The sequence below is a fragment of the Artibeus jamaicensis genome, unplaced genomic scaffold, assembly GCF_021234435.1.
Source record: "Artibeus jamaicensis isolate MK-2021 breed Jamaican fruit bat unplaced genomic scaffold, CSHL_Jam_final contig_490, whole genome shotgun sequence".
Taxonomy (NCBI): domain Eukaryota; kingdom Metazoa; phylum Chordata; class Mammalia; order Chiroptera; family Phyllostomidae; genus Artibeus; species Artibeus jamaicensis.
Window position 1 is genome coordinate 1,351,052 of NW_026521861.1, and position 25,806 is coordinate 1,376,857.

The following is a 25,806-nucleotide window of genomic DNA, read 5'->3' on the forward strand; positions in this document are numbered from 1 at the left end:
TTGATTCCATAAATGGTCTGTAATTCATAATGGCTTCCCAGAACATTTTGAAATGTAAGTGGCATTCATGGAAAGCCTGCTCTTGGTAATGATGACACTTGATATTTTTTCTTTTGTATTTGAAATTTTTAGATCTCTGATTTTAATTGTGCCACAACCTGTACAACAAGGCTAGGCAGATATGATTATCCTATATGACATGTGGGAGTTTCATTTTTGACGTGAGTGAACTAAATTGGCATTCGTAAGAGGCAGTCATTGTATACAGTCCCAATTTGTATAGGTAAAGCTGGAATGTAACACATGGCTTATGGAATACTGTAGTTCTCTTGGCCTGAATTTTTTAGTTGATATAGTAGAGAAAGGGGAATTCTTCTTTTCTATGACTTAAATACATAAATTCTCAGTGTAGCAATCTTTTTATAATTGATTATTACAGCTTCTGTTACTCTTAGAAGTTGACCAACAGGGACCTGATTTTAAGAGATTTTGTCATTCAGCTTTCATCTAGTAAACGCTGAGACCAGCCCTTTGTTTGTAGGGGCCTCTGTCAGTGAAGAGAATCTGTGACTTCTTTCCTGGCAGCCAAGGAGTGGGGAGGAGTCTAGGATTTTAATGTTCTCTGTGTAAATGAGTTTGTGTGCTTGAACCTGATGGGCACTAGATACTATATGAGGTCTGTCTGGAAAAAGTCCAACCATTTTTAATATAATGAGAAGCAGTTTGGGTGACATTGGTGTAACCCGGCAGCCAACTGAGAGTGGACCAGAATGTGCATGTGTGAACAATGGCGACCTCACTGTACCAGTGAGTGGCGGTGGCGGATACCCTTGAGTGAGCATGTGCATTGTGTGGCCATAGCATTTGCATTCAAAATGACAGTGAGTAGAGCAATGAATTTGCATCACATTTTGTATTAGGCTTGAACAGTCCTCCATGGACACTATTCGGATGATTCAGAAGGCCACAGCTGTGGGCAACAGGTGATTGGCAGCTTCATCACAACATACTTGCTCAGGTATCAGGTCTCCTGCAGAATTTTTTGAGGAAACATCAAATCACTCTTGTGACTCAATCCCACTACAGCCAAGATTTGGTGCGCTGTGATTTCTGGCTTTTCCCAAAACTGAAATCTCCTTTGAAAGGGAAGAGGTTTCATATAGTTGATGAGATTCAGGAAAATAGGACAGGGCAGCTGATGGCAATTGGGAGAACTGTGTGAGGTCCCAAGGTGCCTACTTTGAAGGGGACTGAGGCATCATTGTCCTATGCACAGTGTTTTTTGTATTTTGTATCTTCTTCAATAAATGTCTCTATTTTTCATACTGCATGGCTGGACACTTTCTGGACAGACCACAGTATATTCTTGAAGCACTGGAGGACCTTGTTGCAGCATTTCAATTTCTCTTTCTCATTCTTTCAAGTAGTGGAAAACAAACTCCAGATTAAAAAAAAATGCTGCGTATGCTTTTTCAAAAGCTGGTAAATTCATTCAATTGGATAACAAATTTCAGATATAATACATTATTATAGTTTTCAACTTTCTTTGATATTGCAAAGGAGAGTTAATTGGGATGAAGTTAAGCAGGAAGTAAGCTGAAGAAGCCAGTATGTGCTGAGGGTAGCTGGCATGGAGGTACATGTATGATCCATACTTTGTGGGAGCTTTTGAGTTGCATAGAAGAAACATGTAAAGAACTCACAAGTTCTTTAACAGTTAGTAAAAGTTAAATATTTAAATGTGAGGATGTAGCTGCTGGATTGCAGCTTAGTTTAGAACCTACTTTTTTAATGAAAAATATTTTTTTAAGTTCATAAAGAAAATCTTAGAAATTTAAATATAACTTGCAGGGAGAAACAAACTTGCAGCCCAGAAGTTTAAGTAGAAAATTGCATGTGCTTTTGGGTACTTTAAAGGGGATTATTTATTAAGATTTGAAGGACAGAAAATTTTATATATATATATATTTTTTTTTTTTTTTAGAAATTGACCATTCAGTATGGCCAATTTCTGAAATACAGAGTAGGGCAAAGTAGGCTTACAGTTAGTAGTACTTGAAACACAGAGTTTATTCTCGTATATTTCATTATTAATTATTATATCATTTTCCCATAGAACAACTGTAAACCTAACTTTCACCCCACCCTGTATTTGGAATACATAAGAATAGTAGCCAAAATGGCAATCCTTTCTACTGTTAACTTATTGTCCAAATTTCCTTTGATTTTTCCTCTTCTGTAGAAAATGCTTCTAAATGTGAATTTAGAAGGGAAAAAGAAGTAGAAGTTATAGCTTATTCCATTAATTTTGTAATTATATTTTTTCCTCAGTGTTTTTAAGTGGCATTTACTAGTATGGGTGAGATTAATTGTTAACAATACAAACCAATTTGAAAATTGGTTATTAAATTGAGCTATAATATGTAAAATCTTACGATAATGTGCAGATCTGACTATATTCAAGTGCAGTTTTCATACCCACACCAATTGTCTTGTAATAATCGTGAATGCATCCTCTGTGTGGTATTTACAAGTTAATGCCATTTTAGAAATCACACCAGTATATCTAGTGGCTTTCCTGGGTGTATGTGGCTCATTAACGATTATAATTTTAATTTGAAATTTTAGTTTAAGGGGATAGGGTAAAGCCCTTTCAAATTCTTAGTTGTTAGGAGTTTTGATGGAAGATAGGATGTGTGATGGAGGAAGATTAGAGTGAGTTACAAAAGGAAAGTCAGATGATAATTAAGCAAGTATTATACATACTGTAAAAATAATACAGGATCTAATATAAAATGAAGGCAACAAACATTCAAAAGAGGAATGACTTAAAAACTTAAAGGACCATTCATAAATACAAGTAAATATGCATATTTTAATAAAGATGAGAACAAGCAAGTGGCTTTAGTGTAGCTGAAAGTGTTTGAGCCATCATCCTTTTGAGAAGGGAGTGGGGAGAAGTGACAAGCTAGCTACCTTCCAGTGCTTATTCCTTTTGTTCCCCATTATTTCCGTTTTACTCTTCTGTATTTTTGTTCTCCCTTTTTGTATACTCTTCTTCCTCTTCCACTTTTCTCAGATTCATTCTCTGCTTCACAATGAGACTTTCTTCTGTCTGGCACACAGAACCAATTGCTTAATAATGTGCACATTGTCTCTTATGAACAGTGAGAGAAATTCACTAACAATGAGTTTTTTTTACATTAAATATTTTAAATATGAAAGAATTTAAGGTTGCGAGAGTATCACTTGAGTGTAAAGGACTTTTGTCTTTTTTGTTCATTGTTCTATCCCCAGTGCCCAGAACACTGTCTAGCACAAGGAAGATGCTTAATAAATACTTGTTAAATAAATGACTAAAACATTACTTAGAAATATTTAATCTCATTTACTTATAGAATTTATTTTAGCGAAGAACTTGGTGCTTCCCAGTCAAAGATATGGGGGTAAGGTGGGTTTTTGAAAAAATTTTCAAGGTGGTCAGTTAGCTAGAGTGGTAGGCCAATAGGAAGCACAGAGGTGAGTTAATATAGGCAGTGGGGAAAGGTCAGATTAATCGAGTGCTTGGATTTCATACAATAGGTACAGGGAGGGAGCCATTATGAATTATTGATGAGAGTGACATGATAACAGAGTGAACACAATTATTCTATTTAGTTGCTGTTTGTAAAATGGATTATAGCTTGCGGTGAAGAAATAATTGGAAACAATGAACAGAGTTAGGAGCTTGTTGTGGGAGTTCAGAGCGGTTTAGCTGTTTTGTTTGGAGTGTTATCCAGTGATATCTTTAGCAGGTGCCCTTCTTTGAAGTCTGATGTCTCCACTCTTTATGACCTAGGGGTGGATGGAGTCAGGAGGAAGAGTTCTTCACTAAGAAGTAATAGGCCAGGATTCTACTTTCCTACCTCTCTGCTTTCTAAATTCATGATCATAGATAAATACTTAATTTTTCCTGGGCATCAATCACCTTAACTATAAAATGAGGAAATAATGATCCGAAAGCAGGGGTCTAGATCAGATCACTTTTTGGTGTCCTTATTATTCTTGTATCAGTTATAGATAGTGTGATCAGTGAATATCATATCTTGTTTCCTAATATTAATTCTTATAACTAGAGTATTTTAAAAAGAAAAAAGTTCCATAATGATGTTTAATATTTCCTAGCTTATAAAGTTTAGTGTTATGTGCATTGACTGCTATAGTTTAAAATATGTATTCCTGTTTTTATATGTGCTATTATCAGGTATTTAATTTTTTAAGTATTATTAGGCTGTAATAGTACCCAAGTGGATGAACAAAACTTCAACCTGGGATATTTTTAAGGAAACTCAAAGAATATAAAACTGCTTGTAAAAGATAAAGTATTTTATAAAGCTATAGGAGCAATAACACTAACATTGTTTAGTCAATATTACTAGAAATCAAAAATTCTACCGTATTTTGCTACTGAATACACTATATATAGATAACGTGTATATATATATATATATATATATATACACACACACACACACACACACACACATTCACACATACTTGTTTGCTGAGAAAGTTTAACTAGCAGCATTTGGGGTTCTCTTTTCCTCTTTTTTTCTCCGTTTCTCCTTTGTTGCTGTTTTCCCTTCTGTTTGGGTTGTTTCTTGCCCTCCCCCCTCCCCTTTAATCCATCTGGAAAGATGAAGAAGCAGCTGCTATGGTAACTATGCATTTTGGTTAATGAATGGCAGACTAACAAGATACATAAAACATATGCAAACTGTGCAGAGTTAGTTGCTGTCAAAGCTGTAGGGGTATAATACTTTTCCTTCTTCCTACCTTCTAAAAAAATACTTTTAACTTTCCTGTGGTATTTTGTTTTCTAATTTACCATTGAAATGCTAACGTGAACTATTTCTTTTTCTGTTTGGTCTGCACCTATATCACCCTGTGGTGAGTTTATAGGAGATGAGTCGAGGTGCATAGAGGGGGAAAATTGATTAATTGGATTAAGAAGTGGATTTCTTTTAGATACATACATAGAAAAGGGACAAAACTTTTTACTAAATATATTTAGCATTGTACTTAACGTTTTCCCCCTTGTTTTTTGGGCATTAGTGCCTCATTTGAGTCTCTCTCTGGGGTTAGAACTAATGAGTAGTGTGTTTCTTGAATATACTTCTATCATAAAGGGCAGCTACAACTGGAATATTGCATTCAGCCAAGCCTTGAAAATTCCTGTAATCTGTACCATCCTGTCTCATACTGTCCCATCTCATAGTTGTCCTCTCTCTGCAGTGCTCTATGCCCAGGTCTCTGTGGCTGGGCTGCTCCAGCCTGGCGGACAGCATGCCTTCGCTGCGATGCCTGTATAACCCAGGGACTGGCGCACTCACAGCTTTCCAGGTACTTTCTCTGTCTCTGTGCGTTATTTGCGGGCTTTAGTGTGTGTGTGTGTGTGTGTGTCTAATTTATGAGTGTTTCCCTCCTTTTTCATGCTTTACTTATGTTCACCTTTTTTCCTCCATATTGTCTGTATATCACATCACTCAGTACTCCTTTAATGATTAATTTCTAATGTAGATCCAGACTGATCCACTCTTAAGACATTTCTCTTTCATGATTGGTTTGCCAAAATTGAGATAGCACAACTGGACAGTTTGTTTTCATATCTAGTAGAAGTACAATAGTGAATTTTAAAGTAATCACAACAAATAGCATTCAATATGTAATGTTTGCTCTGGACCTACATAAAGCCAATTAATGTAATTAATCACAGCCAGTTACTTCAATACCTTTTTATGTTTTTCTTATGATCACTAAAAGTATAAAGTGCTCTGGCAGAGTATCTGCTGGTTTATATATATAAAATCTTTTTTGGGAAGTAATAACTGCTTAATTATATGTTGCTTAACTAAACCAGGTCTAGTTTCAAGGTAGAAAGGCCTTTGAGACCTTTGAATTCAGTGTTCAGCTTGAGACAGTCAGGCTACTCTTGCATGGACCGACAGGTTTTACTTCTTTTCAGCCTTTCCTCGAGGTCATTTGTCCCACTGATCACAGGTCAAATTTAAAGTTTTATTTATTTATTTTTAGCAAGGGGGAGGGGAAAGGAGGGAGAAGGAAGAAGGAGAGAAACATCAATGTGTGGTTGCCTCTCCCTGGTGGGGATTTTTTTTTTTTTGGCAGAAGTATTATCTGTCCACCTCCAGTTTTTGGAATTTGTGTTTAGCATTTCATAGTAATACACAAAAAGTTCATTTTTTAAACTTATTTTTAACCTATGTAACTTTTTTCATTTAGAAGAATTTCAAAGATGAGTAGGTAAGCAAGCATTAGAATGCTTGTGACTCTTAGTTAAAAGAAAGGAACTTAAGTATTCCACATTCCTGATCAGTGCTAACAGTTGCTAGTCTTTAATCATGATAATGCTGATATTTCTGTTGTCCTTTGCAAAATATACTGTTAAGCTTCCTTTGCTCACGTTATGAGGTACATTATAGTAAAGTGTGTAGGCTTTAAAATTAATTAAATTAGGGCTTACACGCTGTGGCTAGTGGTATTATCTTGAGCAAGTCATTTAATCCTCATGTTCCTCATCTGTAAATGGAGACTATAGTGAGGACATGCAGTAAATGGTTGGTGTTTTTATCATCTTCATCATCATTAGCATCATTGCTATTGTTAGAGAATATTGATATCCTGAGAATATCAATTTGTGTAAAATATTTTTTTACTATGTATTGTATTGATAAAATTTCTGCTCTCAACGAACTCACAGTCTAGCTTATTGGTTTTTAACCTTTTCATTTTTTGCTTGCAATGAGTTTAACTAAAACTGGTAAGTCTCAACTGATAAGTTGAGAAACCAGTTGCAAGTTTAAGAGCCCCCACACCACTTTCAGGTTTGATAATTCACCAGAAAAGACTCACCGAATTCAGTGAAAGCTATTATATTCATATTTTATTGTAGGAAGAGGGTGCAGGTTAAAATTAGCCGAAGGAAGAGACACACAGAGCAGAACCCGGAAGGGTCCAAGTGTAGAACTTTCTGTCATCCTCTCCCCATAGAGTCATGGATGGCATTTCTGCTTTTGGGCCACAGTGTGTGAAAAAATACGTTGGGTATTGCCAACCAGGGAAACTCACCCAAGCCTCTGGTGTCTAGAGTTTCTATTGGGACTGAATTACAAACTGTCCCCGAGTAGTGACCTTTATCTCTAGCCCTTCCTGTCAGTCACACTAACGCTTTTAGTCTCCATTTCCTCTCAGGATTGGAACTGCTAAAGCCCCCATCTTGAATCACACTTGTCTGGTGGCTAAAGGCCCCAGGCACACAGAGGCACTCCTGTTAGGTAAGAACTTCCAGGCCTAGATATCACCTCCCAGTAGCCAAGAGCGAAGGCCAGAACTCATTTTGGATAAGGTGAATTTTTCAGTACACATGGGTTATGGACTCCTTTGAGGATCTGATGAAAAGTGTTGATCTTGTAAAAATACTGTAACACATAGCAGAATTTTATTTAATAGTTTTGTATACGGGAATATTATACTTATGTTTTACTTGGGAGAGCTAATAAATTACATAATCCCAAAAGTCTAATCTCCCAAACTGATAAATCTATGAAGAAAATGTGCAGGGAGCCATAAGAATATATTAAAGAGGAACCTGATCTTACCTGAGGGTGTGGGGGTAAGGAAGATCAGTTAATCAGTGTTCGAATAGGAATTAATGAGACCTCAGGAAGAGTCAGTGCAAAGGCCCTGTGGACAGGTGGAGGTTGGTGCATTTAAGGACTCTACTAAAAAAGACTTGTATCAGAGAATGAAGAGAATGGAGATTCTTGATCATGCAGGACTGGTCTTAATGCTAAGAAGAGCAGTGAGCTGTAGAAAGGATTTGAACACAAGTTTGATGTATATGCATTTAGATGTATTACTCTAGCTATAATAAGGCTAATTTCAGTAATTGAAGAGAGAGATGGTGTCAGTTTTATTTGGTCTCAGGATTTGCATTCTTAAAATTATTGAGGACCCTGCCCCTGACTGGTATGGCTCAGTTGGTTGGAGTGTCCTCTTATAAACTAGAAATCATGGGTTGATTCCCAGTTGGGGCACATGCCCAGGTTGTGGGTGTGGTCCCAGGTCTGGGCACATGTGGGAGGCGGCCAAATGGTGTTTTTTACATCAATGTTTCTCTCCCTCTCTCCCCCTTGTTTCCCCTCTCTCTTAAAAAATCAATGAGCATGTCCTCAGGTGATGATTTAAAAAAATTATTGAGGACCTCAGAGTGCTTGTGTTTATGTTGATTAAATCTGTTGATATTTTACTATATTAAAAATTACAATTGAGAAAAAATTAAACACTAGTTTATTTTAAATAGCTATGATAAACCCATTATGTGGTCATGCAAATGAAATACTTTTATGAAAAATAACTTTTTTAAAACAAATTAAGACTGGAATTGAATTACATTTTTATAAATCTCTTTAATGTCTGGATTACTAAAAGACAGCTGGATTCTCATTTCTGTTTCTGCATTCAGTCTGTTGTGATGTGGTGGTTTGGTTGAAATATATGCAGAATATCCAGCTTCACACAGATAGTTTGAAAAGGGAGAGGTATTTTAATACCCTTTTCAGGTAGTTCTAATTGCTAAAAGATGAGTTGCTGCATAAAATCTGAAATCATCTCACTGAGCTTATTATTGTGCTCTGTTATATTAAAATGCATTCTCGGTCTTCTCAACAAATCATTCTGGAACAGTTGGTCATCTCAATGCAAAATAATGACCCTTGACTGTTAACACTACATCACGTATAAAAACTAACTCAAACTAGGTCAGAGTTGTAAATATGAGCTAAAATTTTAAAACTAACAAGAAAATGAGGAAGGAAAAAAATCATTGTGACTTTGGGTTAGGCAAAAGATTTCTTTGATAAAACACAAAAATATGAACCTTAAATCAAGGAAAAGTTGGATTTATCACAGTTTCAAATTTCTGCTTTTCAAAAGACACTTTAGAAAATGAACAGGTAAGGCACCGACTGGGAGAAAACATTTGTAAAATATATTTCTGATAAGAGACTTGTATTCAGAATATATAAATAACTCTTACAACATAATAATAAGATAAACTATCCAGTAAAACAATGAGAAATTAGTAGGCAAAAATATTGAATGGATACATTACCAAAAAATATACAAGTGGCAAATAAGCATATGAAAAGATGCTCTATATTTTTAGTTATCAGGGAAATGCAAATTAAACCACAGGGAGATACTATTACACTGCCACCCAAAGCCTCTTCCCACCCTGGAATGTTGGGGTGGGAAATCTTACAGATCCTTAATACATGCTAGTGTAATAATGAGAAATATGCTAGAAAATGCCTTGAAAGCAGAATTCTTACACTTATCCATTGACTTCCACGGTTATCTGTAGAGTGCTTTTTCATAGTTGGGGCTCAATAAATGCTGATGATTTGAACTGTATCAGATAAGTGGTAAAGATTATCATATGCAATTAAAAATTGTACAAGTTAGCCCTGGCTGGGTGACTCGGTTGGAGCATCATCCTGTGCACCAAAAGGTAATGAGTTTGATCCCCAGTAAGGGCACATACCTAGGTTGCCTTTCAGTCCCTAGTCGGGGTGTGTACTGGGGGCAACTATTTGACATTTCTCCCATCATTTCTAAAATTAATAAACATATCCTCAGGTGAGGGTTTTTTTTTTTAATTGTACAAGTTAAAATCATCTGACTTGGAACCAAGATACCAAGAAAAATTCAAATTTTCATTTGGTTTATAGCAATTTTGAATATAAGGTCAGTAGGAAAGAATTCTGAACAAATTCACCATCACTGTCAGGGTGGTCTCTATTTTGTCTTAATCACAAATCAACAAATGTTTATCTTTAAACATTTGTTGAGTCCTCTTATAAGTTGCTACTTCTAGAGTATATTTGAAGAAAGATTGATTTGGAGATTTTACTGGAAAATTCAGGAATAAATTTGAGTGTGTGGTCCTTGAATTATATTGCAGGAGTGAGATTGTGTGGTATAGGCAGAAAAGAGATGCTTAAGAAACATCTTTGAAAAGAAGCCCAGAGGCCAATGTATGGTGCCGTAGGTAAGAGCATGGGCTTTGGCACCAGAGTGCTTGACATTTGGGCCTGGTTCTATCTAGATATGACCTTGGGCAAGTACTTGACTTCTCAATGCCTCAGTTTTCTTTTCAGTAAAATGGGATGATAATAGGATCTCTGACAGAGTTGTTAGGATTAAATCAGTTGATTTATATGTTAAGTCCATAGTACAGTGCCTGGAAGGTTATTGGATTTTTATATTATTAGAAAAATGTACAGAAGACTAGCTTTCAGAAAATACTGTTTTTTCACCTTGGTATAAAACAGTATCCTATTAAATACAGTCTTAATGTTTTTCATACCTTACAGCATAGGGAAGCCTACTCTTGGTTCAGGTGTTGATGAGAAATTTTGCTTTTCCCAACATTGCTATAAGTATGAATGTTTATTTTTTTTCTTCAGAGAGATAAGCCATTTGTCTGTGTAGCAAAAGATGGAAGAAACGGGCTTATATGCTATTTTTATTCTATATGGTCCAAAATTTGTTCTGTCAGGTTCCGTATGCTTAGGCTCTCAGTACTGCTGGTTGACCAATTGGCAGATACAGGATTTAAATCTAATCTTTCCTGTTCCCACAACTGCAATTATAACGATCTTAGTACATTTTTATCTCTCTAGCATGGGTCTTATTTTATTATGTAGAGTTTTGTTTGTGTACAATAGAATTTACATACAGTGAAATGCACAGATTCTGAGTGTACTGTGGATGAGTTTGACAAATGTACACATTTGTGTAACCTCATTTTCACAGTACAGAACATTTTCATAATCTGAGAAGATTAGTTTGTACCCCCATCCACTGAGTGCCTGTTCCTCGTATGCAATCACTGTTCTGATTTGTCACCAAAGATTAGTTTTGCCTGTTCTTGAACTTCGGGTAAATGCACTTATAGTACACATTTTTTTGTGTCTGCATTCTTTTGCTCAACATAATGTTTTTAAGATTTATCCATTTTGTAGTGTTTATCAGTAATTCCTTTTTATTGCTATCTTCCATTGTATTTACATATCACAATTTATCTGTTCATCTATTTGAACATAAATTTCTGTTCAAATGTTCATGTATGGATAGATACTTGGATTGTTTCCATTTTTGTCTACTATGGAAAAAGCTACTTTATACAGTTTGTATGAGTCTTTTGGACACATGTTTTTGTTTGTCTTGGATAAATACCTAAGAGTGGAATTGTGGATCATAGAGTAAGTCTATTTTTAACTTTTAACTTTTAAAAGTTAAGGAATTCTTCAAGGTAGGTAGCCCAGTAGGAATACTTATTTTTACTAATATTGCCAAATAGTTTAAGGAAGTGACTTAGTACTAGCTTCATGGCATTTCCCCCCCTTGAAATGATTGCATTCCTTTAGTAAGTTTGAAACATTTTATGAAGTCACAGTTTTGTGACAATAGAACAGGAAGAGCCACGGGGTTGTTGAATTTGTTGGATTTTCTCAGTAACTCAGATAGAAATGGCAAATCGGAACACTTTAACTGGTTATTGACATTTCAAACCACACATTTTAAACTAGTGACATAGAAGATGCTGAAAATACTGTTTAAATAGATTCTAGTAGGGTATGTTTTAATCTATGCATATTTTTACTTGCATCATTTCATTGGTTTGTCCTGGAAAGTGTATGAGTGGTTAAGAGAATTTCTCTTTATTAACAGTAGATGTATTTTTTGGAATCATTTGCTCATCCTTAGCAAATAGTGATCTTCTATAATAATTAAATGACAATGATTAGTAGAGAAAAAGTGCTTAAAATAGCTAAATAATTAAGATTTTTTTATTTTCTTTAGACATTGAAAGGGAAGAGAAATTTTAACAGTAAGAGTATAAGTAGATTTATATGACCTTAACATATTTTATGTGTCAGATACAGCTAGTACTTTTAGGAAATCTTGAGTTAAATGAAGCATACAGTATTTTAACATTAGCCAGGGTCCCTTGTCAAAGGTTAAAGTTGTTGAAGGTAGATGTCAGGAGACATAATGTGTTTTATTGTTCAAGAATATTTACAAATCTAAATCTTGCCATCTACTAAGTAAAATATTAAAACAGAGCAATACTACGACACTTAAGCATTATTCAAAATATATGTATGTATATAAAACTTCACTTTATATTTGAGGTTTTAGGAAAATACGGTTTATCACATTGAATGCAAATTAACATTCAAATCTTATTACAAAACAATACCATAAGGGAAATTATCCAATGACAGAAATACATTTCAAGATCTAGCTGATGAGTCCCCTTATTGTATATGAATAATCACACTATAGCACAATTTTCATGTAATTTAGTTCTTTTTTGTTAAATGTACTGACATTTGACCTTGGTTTATCCCACCTACACCCCTTACACTAGGCATTTGAATATAGTGACAAATCAAAATGTTTTTGTTTTGTGGGGGGGAAAAATCCACATTTTCTCCTGCTTGTAAAACTAATTGTTTATTACAAAATATGTAAATTACTTGATAAATATATAAACAAGAAAGTATGTCACATAATCTTTTCACTTTAAGGTAATTATCAATGCGTTAGTTTCCTTCGATCTGAAATGACTTATGCACCTGTTTATGCATGTACACACAAGACATAACCAGATACAGTTTTGTTTTAAATATTTTTTACCATTTTTAATAAAATATAAAATTAAACATTTAATATTGTAGAAAATACAGAGAAATAGAAGAAAGGAAATCTTTTAAATTACTCTTCTAGACATTACTATTTTTTGGTACTAATACTTTGTAAATTTCAGCTGTGGTAGTGCCCCCTCATCTTTGGTTTTGCTTTCTGTGGTTTCAGTTGCCCATGGTCAACTGCAGTCTGAAAATATTAAGTGGGAAATTCCATGTATTTTGAGAGAGAGAGAGACCACATAACTTTTACTACAGTATATTGTTAAAATTGTTTTATTATTAGTTATTGCTCATCTCTTATGGTGCCTAACATAAATTCAGCTTTATCGTAGTTATGTATGAATAGGACACACATAGGGTTTGCCAATACCTGCAGTTTCATATGTCCACTGGAGTCTTGGAACAAATCCCCCTTGCATAAGGGAGGACTAATATATATCCTTGCCTAGATTTATTTGTTGGCTGGTGACATTGATTTTGGTCACTGTATCTCATGGCCAGTTAGTTGCTGGTGTTTGTAAACTGAACAAAGTTTAAACTTGGTTTACTGCTCATGTAAGTGAGCGGCTTACTACCAGTCCGCTCTCATGTCATTCTTAGCCATTTCAAATTTACTGTTCTCTTGAGGTGCTGTGTTCTCTCATGCATCTTGTCTTTGCATATTCTGTTCTCCCTTCCTGAGAGCCCTACAAAAACACCTATCCTCCCCTACACCCTACCTCCCACCTTTATCTACCTGGCTAATTTTCAATCTCCACAGTGCAGCTTAAGTTGTTTTACCTGTAGAAGAAAAGCTCTCACTGATCTTTTCCCTCTCTCCAGGGCATGCTGTAGATATCTTTGTAATAGCACTGATACATCTTGTGATCATTCCCTCACCAGACTGTGCATTTCTTGAGAGTAGGACTGCATTTTGGCCATTTTTTACTTCCAGTGTCACGTACAGTGCTTGTTACAGAGTATATGCTTAATGATTTTTTGCTGAATAAATGAATGAATGAATGAGCTTAGATAATTTGAAGGAAACCATTAAATAACATATATGTGGTGGGAGGAGAGAAAACATTGGATTGTTGGTATTACCTGTACATCCATACACACATGTGTTCTGTGTTCAGGAACAGTTATTCCATAATCCACACATTTACATGGAAAAAAGGAAAACACGCTGAGTCCTCAAATTTTATACATTTGGCTTACATGCACCTCACACCATAACGAGCCCTGTGAACTGGATTTTGTATGCTGAATTTGGACTCTTGTTAATGAGCAGATACACATTTCAGGCTATTAAATAATGGCACTGCAAGCCAGCAGTTCAGTTTCAATGATGTCAACATCTTTATCTTCACAGCAGTGTATGTTTATGCAATTATTTGACTATTTTATTGCATTTTACCCTTATTCTAAAAAAGAACAGATACTGGGAAAATTAAAATGATGATACTAGTGATAAACAACAATCTAGAGAAAAGATGGAAATCATTAGACACACTGAAAGTGATGACCCTTTAGGTACAAAATTAATGTGCATGTGCAAAATGTTGGAAATACATTATTGAAGCTTGCTTCTTAAAAAGAAAATATAATTATGGGTTTTAAAATGTTTCAGCTAACATTGAAATTTATTGTTCAGCTTCTAGCCTTTCAGCTAGCCTTCTAGCCTTTTATATATATTTCACCAAGAAAAGTAGAGATGACCTGAATTTGCTGCATTAACCTGGAAATACAGTAGTCTGTCTTGGAGAAATGACATCATTTGCACTTATTTGTGTTTTGAGACGCTAAATTACTTAAATACTGTTTATTTCTTGAGTTTTGTAATAATAGGTTCCTCTGTCACTGAGTATTTTGGCATGTCTGTGATGCAGGTAGAGTTTATTTATAGGCTTAATACGCAACATTATCTAATGTTTTGAGTAAACTAAATTATCTCATTGTGAGATGGTCGGATTTTCTTAAAATTTTTGTATTTTTTCTGGTGAATCTGAAACATTAAACTCTTCATGCTACAAAAAGGTTTATTGCTCTTGTTCCTGTTGAATAACACTGGATTTTTCGATTTGCCCTAACTTCAACATGATCCCTAACGGTAGAGGGGAGAGAGTACAGGCACCTCAGGGACCTGGGGTTGCCCCAGTATAAGCAGCACAGACTGGAAAAATGGAATTGATGAAAACTCTACGGGCGATGGGAGCCTCAGTGGATGCACTGTCCTTACCAGATAAGTTCTTGCTATGGGCATTTAAGAGAGCCTGTATCTTCTGGATAGGTACATACCACTTTTCCTCATATTCAGAGATTAGCTTCTTATTATGGCCGTCGTTGTGTTGAGTGGATACCATAGTGCCACAGGAGTTCTTTCTGTGCTATTTAGGAGTCACTGTTGGTTGTTTTGGGACTGCCACAGCCATTTGTACCTTCTTTTGCTACTGCTCTGCTCTATGTGGTAGTGTTTTATTGTCTTGCCGTCCTTCCTTGTGTTAGTTTTGAGACTTGGTATTTTATATGGACTGTCAAGATTTGGAATCTTGGTGGACAGGTAGCATTTAGGAAGCTCTTCTTGGGGTCCATTTTTCATGAAGAGAGAACCCAGGTTATTTACTAGAACCTCACTGGGGAAAAAAAGACCAATCCCTTGTTTAGCTGCATCGGCCTCTAAGAATATAATACTGTACTGTTGGGAGGTTGTACTCATGAGTTTTGTTCTTCCTGAGAGTGAGGTTGATTAGCTTTAAGCTTTTCTATATTCTCTGGCCTCATCCCCTGGAGACCTAGTCTAGTATATTTTGAAATGCTTATTTGGGCCTAGGATGTAGTACATCATCATGAAACAGGATTTTGCGGTATATCTTCCCCCTGCTGGGCTATCTGTCATCTACTTTTTAAAGTTCTCAGGAGTATCATTCAAATCCTTGAGACCTTTGTTGCAGATCTAGTGTCCTAGTATCCGTGGCTTGGTATGCATTAAATTGGGTTCTGTGCCCTGTAAAATTGCCATAAAAGAAGAGTATATTCATTTTCATGTGTGATCCTTTAGCAACAAGTTCAAGTCATAGCCTGATTTGGTCTATTTGTGTGTGTGTGTGTGTGTGTGTGTGTGTTTTAAAGGTCGTAAACAGAAAGTGTAGAGGGATAGGTACTCTTCTGGTTTTCATGTTTTATACACACAAATATATGTTGCACTATTTCAAACTCGTAAATACAGACCTTTTGTATATGAACATGGAAGCTTTTATATTTGAAAGAAAGTGCATCATTAGTTCTACTAAAACATAGTTTCTATTGTTTATTGTGGTTTCTACCCTTTGCATGAGCCATATTTTGGGTAGTGCCTGGTAATAAAACACAAGTGAAATTTTTAGTAAACCATTAGTGTATTTCCCCCAGATTTTTAAATTGGCAGGTCATTAATTTTTTTAGCATTCTGGTTGCAGCATAGTGCAGTCCTTTGGGGGGAATTGGTAAAATGAGGATAAACTGGTTTACAGGATTCCAGCAGCTTGAAAATAATGCCATATTTGACCAAAATCTCTTTTGTATTCCCTACTATAGTTCTATCCCAGTGGTCCTGGAAATGTGCCTATGGACTATTTACAGTGAGATTATAAAACTAAATCATGATTTTGGTGAATAGAAGCCAGAGCATGTGGCTCCAGCACCCCAGCTGGCAGTGAGCTCTCCCTAGGTTTATGAATGTAGTTAGATGGCCCCCAACTGTTTACAAGACAGCAGAGGTGAGATCTTTGATTGACAAGTCAGAAATGCATTAGATCATTCTCTCTGCCAGTCTCTGGTTCATGCTGTTAAAAATGTCAGCCTCCAAGTTTGAATGGCAGCCTGAGGGCCTTAGAAGCTTTTTGTTTTCTGAGATGGAAACACAAATTGGATGTGTGCCTGAGCGCTTCATCCTGGGCTGTAATTTCATCTTTTAGCTAAGAACCACAAGGTACATGAGCAAAGCACCCTGTAAACAATAATACTGTGGAAAAAAAATAAACAAGGTCGTGTTTCTGGTACGTTGATCCGATGGTGTCCTGACCTCTATCACGTTGAACATCTCTACTCTGATTGCTGTTCCCTTTGGCATTACAATGAGAGAAAGAGAGACTGACATAGAAGGAAAAGATTTAAAGTTGCAGTGTCGTTGCACATTCCTTGTATTGGCTATGAAATATTGAACTGTCAGAATGTGACACTTGGTTTTTTAAGCAACCTTTCTTGTTTGAGGTGTTTGCAGTTCATTCCTTTCTCCCCCATTTGTCTCCTTTCATTGATAGGGTTGGAAGTAGTTGCCTTAAATTCATGAAAAGGGACAATGTTAAAGAGAAGTGGTGCTGATGGAGCCAAATAAACTTAACACTGGAACATAAAACGCAGGCTGTAAGGTGTGGGCGAAAGGAGGCCAAATTGGGTTAGTACATTGTTATTGGAGTTTATGGAACACCATATTGTAAGGAAGAATCAGCTTAGGTTCTGGTTCTGTTTCTGTGGAGGCAGGAAGTTAGGGAGGCATAGAGACGTAGTTAAATGACAACCTGTTATATGGCAGCGTTGCCAGTCAAATCAGCCTTAACCCAGCTATGTTATTTACTGCTCTAGGTACCAAATGTCTTTGGCAAGTGGTTCATTATGAAAGACTAATAATTTTGGCAAGAAAATAACTTTTCAAAAATGTGCAAAAATTGTGTTTTTAGGTAAGAAGGTGGATGAGTAGGTAATATGGAAGGACCATTGTGTTGTATTACTACAGCTTAATGGCACATGAATAGAAAATCTTTGTTGAAAAAGCCAAGCCATACATTTCTTGGGAAATATTTTCTAGTCATAGAATGAGCTTTCTAGTGCTATTTGTTTTAACTTGCACACATCTTAAAACAACAAATATTTTATATTAAAAATTTTTTGTTTGCCCCTGGCTGGTGTGGCTCAGTGGACTGAGCGTGGTCTGAGAACCAAAGGGTCACGTGAGAGGCAACCACACACGATGTTTCCCTCTCTTTCTCCCTCCCTTCCCCTCTCTAAAAAAATAAATAAAATCTTTTAAAAAATAAATAATTTGTTTTTTTCCTAGGAAAGCAGCACTGTTAGATATGTGCTTAATCCGTTTGGGGCATAGACCTTACAAGTAAAGTTTTAAGTGAGGATGACCTTTTGCAATTCTTCTGGAGTATGAAAAAGTAGGAGTTTGTGTTAAAAGTACTTGAATTAACTTTTATTGATGGTTTTAAAGGACAGCTATTTAGCTTAACCCTCTCCCTTTGCAAATGTGAAAGGCAGGAGCTATTCTCTGTCATGAATATATAGTGAAATGCACTGGAAAAATCTTGGTAATCATTCCTGACATTTCTTAGTTCCCTGCTTTGAGGTCATGCTGGATAGAGAGGAGATAGTATTTGTAAAATAATATCCTGCTCCTTCGTGCCCAGAATTATGTCCTCATTTACAAAATACAGTGCACAGAAAGCAAGACCAAAGGTAGAGATATAGAGAATTAGTTACTGTTGCCTTAAGTATTGCTGTGTATTTTTAAAGCATAAATATTGATACAGATTTGCATTTAAGCTATGAGAACCCACTGTCTTGACTCAGTGGGGGAGTTTTCAAAAATTATTCTAGAAATTGATTTCTCATTGGCTGATTTTCTGAGAATGAGTAAAAACAAACCATTCTTTTCAGTCTTGGAAGAATAAAAGTGCAAGTGCTTATCTAAAAAATAAGATTAGAAATATGTACATTTATGGAATCTCCTAAATCTTAACACACAGAAATTACAAAATTTCTTCTTCCCCTGGTGTATTATTAATACATCAATTACTATGAAAATGCCTTTACAGCCATGGTTTTATATAGCCATACCTCCATAATAATGATTAGCTTTATTACAGTCCAGGCTTGCCTTGTGAGCAGAAATCAGTGTATTCATAGAACCATAGAATCTCAGCATTGGAAGGGACATGAAGGTCATCTAGTCACATACAGGAGCTCTCGATAAAGTGCTCTTTGCCCCGGGGGACGGGGTGGGGAGGGCACGACATCTAATCTCTGCTTGATCCCACCATTGTTGGCAAACTGAACTTCTTGAGGCTTGTTTCTTTTTTCACTGTTGGTTCTATTAGGTTTTCCCTCGAGGACTCAAACTTTTTGTTCACCTACTGATTTTAATTCTGCCTTTTGTAGAAATATAAAGTAATTATCTTCTTTTTTTTGTATATTTGTTTGAGGACAGCTGTCATGTTGCTTATAAGCATATTTTCTGTTCCCAGGGTGAATATTCCTGGTTCTGGTTAGTGTTTCATTGGAAAACATCAATAATCATTCCTGCCATTTTCATAATCTCCTATTTTGGTGGGGGCTGTTATCATTCTGGTTGTCCTCCCTTTTGAATGCATTCCACCTTGACAGTGTCCTCATTAGAATATGGCATGCATAACTAGAGACAGTGCTGCAAAAGTGTGTACTAGTTTAGAATACAGTGATAGACACATTTTGTATTGAACATAATTTGGATTATGTAATTTAATTACTGCAGCCTAAAATTGCATATTCTTCTTTGGTATAGATGATGGAAAAATCTCTAGGAACTTAGCATGGGCTTGTTTCTTCACCTTTTCTTTGAAGCCAGGAAAGCATATGTAAGCACCTTGACAAATGACATAATGTAGTGGCATATCTGAGTGGTACAGGTATTTTAAACCTAGCTCCAGTTCTTGTAGATGGTGAACATCTGCTGAGAGATATTGTAGAGCTCCACAATGCACTAATTGAATTACTCTTTTCTGGAGTTGCCGACTGCACTAATTGAATTAGAGAGAGAGAGAGAGAGAGAGTGTGTGTGTGTGTGTGTGTGTGTGTGTGTGTGTGTGTAACTGAGACAATTCCATCCTCAACCTTAGTGTGGGAGATATGACTGATGGTGTGTACTGTGCTGCTATCTAATGGCAGCCTGCGGAACTACCGGACAGTCTCCGGGGAAGAGAGAGTGCAGTCATCTGATCCAGTGTGACCTCAGTCTAACCCCATCCAGTTTAGTTCAAAAGGTCCCAGGATGTATTTTATAATTCTAAATATAAGAAGAAAGACTGTGATTAATTTCTCCATTAAAAATGAAGATATTTTTTTATTGGGCATACTGTTTTTATGAAGTATTAAGTTGCAAATATTCAACTGAATTAAAAACTTCTAACTTCTAATTTAATTGGTGAAAACAAATCTAAATGTACTGAGTCAGTAGATCATGTTTTTTTCTCATTCTGCATTTCATATGGCATAAATATGAAAAAGAATTATCTTGATGAAGTGCCTTAGCATATATAAGGCACAGAAAGAAAGAATGATAGAGACTGATACAGGGTTTGTGTTCTTAAGCAAAACTTATTCCTGGTGTCAAAATACTGAAGTCAATCAAAATTATCAAGTTTTGCTATATATAATTATGCTTACCTAAACTTTAAAAAAATTGTTACAGAAAACAATTCTTTAAGTGGAAAAGTATCAGATCAAGTTCTACAAATCTAATTAATCTAAAATTTAACTTTACCACAAATTTGGGTAAATTCGAAATCCTCTGAAGTAAAGTATGTAATTTTCTCCTTTTTCTGGAAAACAAACCAACAAACAAAACCAGTCTGTTAATCACAATTTAATGATTTTTGTAAAACATAAAAATATAATTCTTTACAACTTTAAAAGCAAATACACTGGGGAGAACTCAGCACAAACTATATTTTGATGCAGTTTACTAGACATTCTAACTTGTAAAAATACCCCTTAACAGAAAAATACTTATATATAATCACTTGCTTCATAAAACATTTATCTGTGCATGTAATACCACTTCAATAATAGAAAATTGTTAATAGTTACCTTTTTGAGCATCTAAAATGATCTCTTTCAATCTTGTCATATGAAAGAAATATAAAGTATAGAAAAGTTTTAATCTCTTTATTATCATTATCAAAATAAAATACATTTAACTATTTCAGTATCTTGTAGGCTAGTTTTTTATTGCAAGATTGAACTACTTAGGTTTCTTGTGCAAATAACTTTAATTAAAATGGCTGCAGTGTATGATATGCACTCTTTAAATAGGCTTTAAGGGCATTTTACTGATTTAGAAAATGCATTTTGGCACCTTGTAGATCTAAAGGTTTACAAATAACATTGCCATTCACAACTACATATTTAAGTCATATGTAGAGTACTTTCGTGTTCCGGGTACTGCACATACTATTGGACATAAATTAAGATTCAGACCTGGTCCTCAAGGGGCTTATACTTATTTGTTAGATATTAGTACATATCCAATAATTAGTACACAGAGCCTATGTAGTAGGCAGTATGCATATACAGGGGTGGGCAAAAGTAGGTTTATGTTTGTGAGCATACAAAACAGTTTATTCTTGTAATTATATTAATTATCGTATTATTTTCTGCATGAACAACTGTAAACCTATTTTTGCCCCACCCTGTATAACTTCAGGGTGGGGGACTAGTACTGTGAATAACCATTAATTTCATGTATTTTTCCTATTTTTGAACTGGAGTTCTGGCTTACTAACAGCTCTAAGGAAGCAGTATGTATACTTATGTTCGTATCAGATATAGTTCACCTCAGCAAGAAGAGTGATGCACACATTTCAGACTCATTCGTCTCTTAAATGATTTTTCCTTTTGCCTTTACACACCTTCTAAGGGAGCAGTAGTTTGTTGTTGTTGTTGTTTTTTAAAATAGCTTTACATGTAACTTGAAAAGAGACAGATAACATTTATTATAGTGCCTCCTGCTGGTGATCATAGATTTTTCGACCCTTGTCTCCAGAATTGGTAGTGTCCACTTGTGGTTTGGTGGTTAATTCTTCTAAAGCTATAAATGGGAAAGAGTCCATTGCATGGTGGGTATAAAGTACTTCTTTAAACAGTATTTCTGGAACCTAAATCGTCCTGAGACCAGCTCTTGATATAAAATTCATAGAAACCTGTTTTTCACAGAGTGTGGTAACTTCTTGCCATAGTGCTATAGTGTTAAAATTCACATTGGCCAGGTTGTTCTGTAAATTAAACACTGACAGCTACCCTCAGGGGAACAGCCAATGTATTTATGATGATGTGCTGATTACACAAAATACACTGCAAGCAGAAAACAGCTGCAGAGAACAAACCTCTTAAAAAGAATACAATTACAAATAGCACCCTCAGTGTTTCTAGTGGTGAACATAGAAACAGCATGCTAATGCAGGTTCGTTCTTAGTCTGCCTGCAAACAAAAAAAATCTGAAGGAGGGAAGTTAAATTATAGTTGATTGTACATGTGCTGCCAACATAACAATTGAACAAATTTGTTTCTGAAGAGCATCTATGAGTACACAAGTTATCTGCCCCTCCTCCCACCACTTTTTTTTGTTAGGTTTTATTAGTGTTTTTCTCATATACAGCAGGGCATGGTCTTGATGTATTGAGGATTCTGGATATTTAAATGATATTACACAATGAGGTGGGCAGGAGAGTATCTAAATTGTTTTAAAAACTGCTGTAGAAACTAGGCATTAAGGTTTGGATATAAACATTTTATTTGAAGATATAGCTTATAGCTCTATATTTTCACTGTTCATAATGCTTTGAGGATGTTTGCCCTTGGAATTAATGAAAGGAGTCATGATTCTGTGTCAATGGTAAGGTACGTCTAATTTTTAGATTATCTTTATTTAAGAATATAGTATTTTAGGACACTGGAATAGCTGAGTGATTACATATTTTTAAGAGAATCCACTCTCAAGTATGTCCCCTTTTCGTCTCTACATGTTCCTGGTTACTTGCAGACAGGTAAGCAGATTAGAAAAGAATTGTTTTTCCTTGTTTGAGATTTTTCTCTATTACAGTTTACGGTTGGTATCTATGAAGTATTTTAACTGCTGAGCATGTTTAAATTGGTACAAAATATGTTGATCTTCCCAGACATAAATTTACTCAAGCCGACTATAAGGTATAGCAAGGGGACATAGTGATTGGAAACAGTTCACTTCACCCGCCTGAAACTAAGAATCAAGTCTTCAGTATATGGATCACTGGTATGTAATAATCGACAATTATTGGTCTGTCTGTTGATCTGTTTTTAAATCAGTTTGGAACCTCCTGGAGTTATTTTCTTGCTCTGCTGACATCAATCCCATGTGGCAGAGGAGTTGTGTATAACTGCTTTGGTTTAATCAATAGAATAATTGATAAACCAGATAAGATTTAAACTGATTATAGCCCCAACAGAATTCCCTAGAGGCCTTGGACTCTCTTAATTTTGACATGTGTGTTGTGTACCCTGAGGATGAAGTGCAGTTTGAATTATCTGCTTTTATTTGCTTAATGACGGGGAGGGTGTTAAAGTCAAATGTTTAATTAACCCAGCAATGGGCTGCGTTGTCACTTACACACAGCTGATTGAGATATCTCATGGAGAATACTGAATAGGAATGATAATGTGGCACTGGGATGGAAGATTGCTTTTTCAGTCCATTTGCTGGGTCACTGCTTTGAATGTCTTATTGGATGAAAGGCATTCAGCCTGGAGAAAAAAATTCAGCATTTAAGTACATTTTGTTCCCTTCTCTTCCTCTAACCCCCTCCCTGCCCAGAAGTTAACTAAAACAGATATGTTCTAGGTTTAATAAGCCATTCGAGTACTAGTAAGAAGAGATCAGGGTAGTCAGTAGCTTCAAGCTACATAATCTCCTGTAGAAACGGAAAAATCCTACTAGCCTCCAAGGTATTCTGAATGTGAGCTCTTTTGTCCCTCATATCCCTTGTCCCTGGCCATTATTGTGGAGTTGTTTTTGGTTACTTGTGTCTTGCTTCTCCTGGTAGTGTGTGTTTGTTGTACAGTCACCTCCATGGCCACAGGCAGACCTTTTTCTCTTGAAGGAGCATGTTCTTCATTACATTTTTGCTCTTTCATGCAGCTGGCTTCTATTTGGTGGTATTTCTGATCAAATATTATATTGAGATTGTTGAACTTGTTAGATGAAAATGTGAAGCATATAGATTCTTGTTACGTTTGCTATTGCTACTATATAAACGATTGGTTTTATGTATATTTCATTTTGTTGAGAGGTAGTTTGCTTTCTGTATGGACTAAAAAACTAGGCCAGGAAAGATCTAATAGCCCACACCATCAAAAATGCAGTCCAGGCAATTGGAGTTTTAATGACTTGCTGCCCACAAAAAGATCCCTGACTAGCTTTATAATCAAATGTAAAATTCTTTGGAGGCGTATTGAGCAAAATTTCAAAAATGTATCATGACTTTCCTTCTTCGTAGTTCTTATGTTTGTTCCTTCTATCCTCCAAAGATCTAAACCAGGAATTTACTAATTTTTTTCTTTTCCTTAGTCATTTGTATTCCAGAGAGCACAGCAGGGAGAAGGATACAAGATTGATTTTTTTATGTGTATCCTCTTGAAAGCATAGTCTGGGGCATGACTACTTGTGTGAGGGGGGTGGCTGTTACAAAGCAACGGAAGCATGCCGCTGGTTTTCAGGCGCAGGTTGGACTTTTGCAGGTCAAGGCAGACCAGACGAGTAGCTTATCTTGAGGGACATAAGTAATAGACCAAATATAGAGCAGCTATTTCAGGAATCATGTAGGTCATTTAATTATCCATTATGATTGAGTGGCTAATGCTCTTTTGGCAATTACATGACCTCTGTTATTCTTGAAACCTTTCCAGGCTCTCGTGGGTCGAATGACCCACCAGTCAGTGCTTGCAGACTTCATTCCACCCAGAAGGAAAGGAGATGCTGGAAACTACTGGCACTTAGAATTGGCTTTGCTTTCTTTTCTGACCCACTACCCAGAATGTCCTTTGTACAGCAGTCAGTGATAGGCAACTGGTTTTGAAGTCAACTGTTCCTTCATTGTCTGCAGGAGGAAGAAGTACAGTGGTTTCCACAAGAGAGACTTTGTGGCAAACAAACTTTAATACCAAAGTTGGCTATTAGGATATTCAAAGGTGGTGTGCTATAAGAACAAGTATTATGGTGTTAAAACTAATGTTTGATATCTGTTAAACCAATCACCATTACCTAACTCTGAAGGTAGTGATTTTTCCCATAATACAACAAAGTGCTATTGATGATACTAGGAGCAGATTTTAAAAGATCATTGATTAAAATTAGTATTGTTTAAATTGGCTGATCATTTAATTAAGTAATTATGGTATTTTTAAAAAAGATCTTATTTATCTTTAGAGAGTAGGGGAGGAAAGGAGAAGGAGAGGAAGAGAGACATCACTGTGTGGTTGCCTCTCGAGTGCCCCCCTACTGGGGACCTGGCCCGCAACCCAGGTATGTATGTGCCCTGACTGGGAATCAAACCAGCACATCTTTGGTTCACAGGCCTGTGCTCAGTCCACTGAGCCACACCAGCCAGGGCTGTGGTAAGTAATTAAACAAAAAGGCTATTTTAAAATTGGGATGCTGGTCCCAAGACAGAATAATTCTAGAACATTTGGATTGTTTCTTTTTTCCTTAACAAAAAAGTCATTACTATTTCTAAATAAAACACTATTTTCCTACTAAGTGAGAGTAAACTTGCTTTTTGTAGTTGTGGCGACTTACGAAGTAATTCTGAGAAAAGAATGTTGATTTCTTTTGATTCTTTAGATTAAAAGCAGTTATGGTGAGTGACCTGGCCGCATTGGTCAGTTGGTTGGGTTGTCGTCCCACACACCAAAAGGCTGCAGTTTCAGTTCCTGGTCAGGGCACATGCCTAGGTTATGGGTTCGATCCTCTGTTGGGGCGCATATGGGAGGCAGTTGGATCAGTGTTTCTCTCTCTTCCCCTGCCCCCACACTTCCTTTCTCCCTAAAAAAATAAAATCAGTAAACATATCCTTGGGTGAGGATTTAAAAAAAAAGAACACTTATGGTGGGGGAAGGTGAACACAACGTAATCAAACTATCTGTAGAATTTCTCAGAAATGCACAAAATTCTGTATACTTAGCAAAATGGCAGATTTAAGGTATATAACCATTCTAATAGTGT

The 25,806-nt window shown here is 36.0% G+C and overlaps 1 protein-coding gene across 10 annotated transcripts in view; it reads left to right on the forward strand.

Moving 5' to 3' along the window:
* Window positions 1-25,806, forward strand: part of BTRC (beta-transducin repeat containing E3 ubiquitin protein ligase) — a 191,103-nt gene that overhangs the window by 64,484 nt on the left and 100,813 nt on the right. For 5 of the 10 annotated variants that reach the window (XM_053668501.1, XM_037159411.2, XM_053668500.1 and 2 more), the window contains one exon: window positions 5,275-5,382. The exons of 4 other annotated variants lie outside the window; for them this stretch is intronic. In XM_053668501.1, the coding sequence (XP_053524476.1) occupies window positions 5,281-5,382 (102 nt within the window). In that variant the 5' untranslated portion in view covers window positions 5,275-5,280. Of the gene's footprint in view, window positions 1-5,274; window positions 5,383-22,823; window positions 22,843-25,806 lie in introns of those variants that run through there. One more of the 10 variants, XM_037159417.2, reaches the window with a different exon arrangement.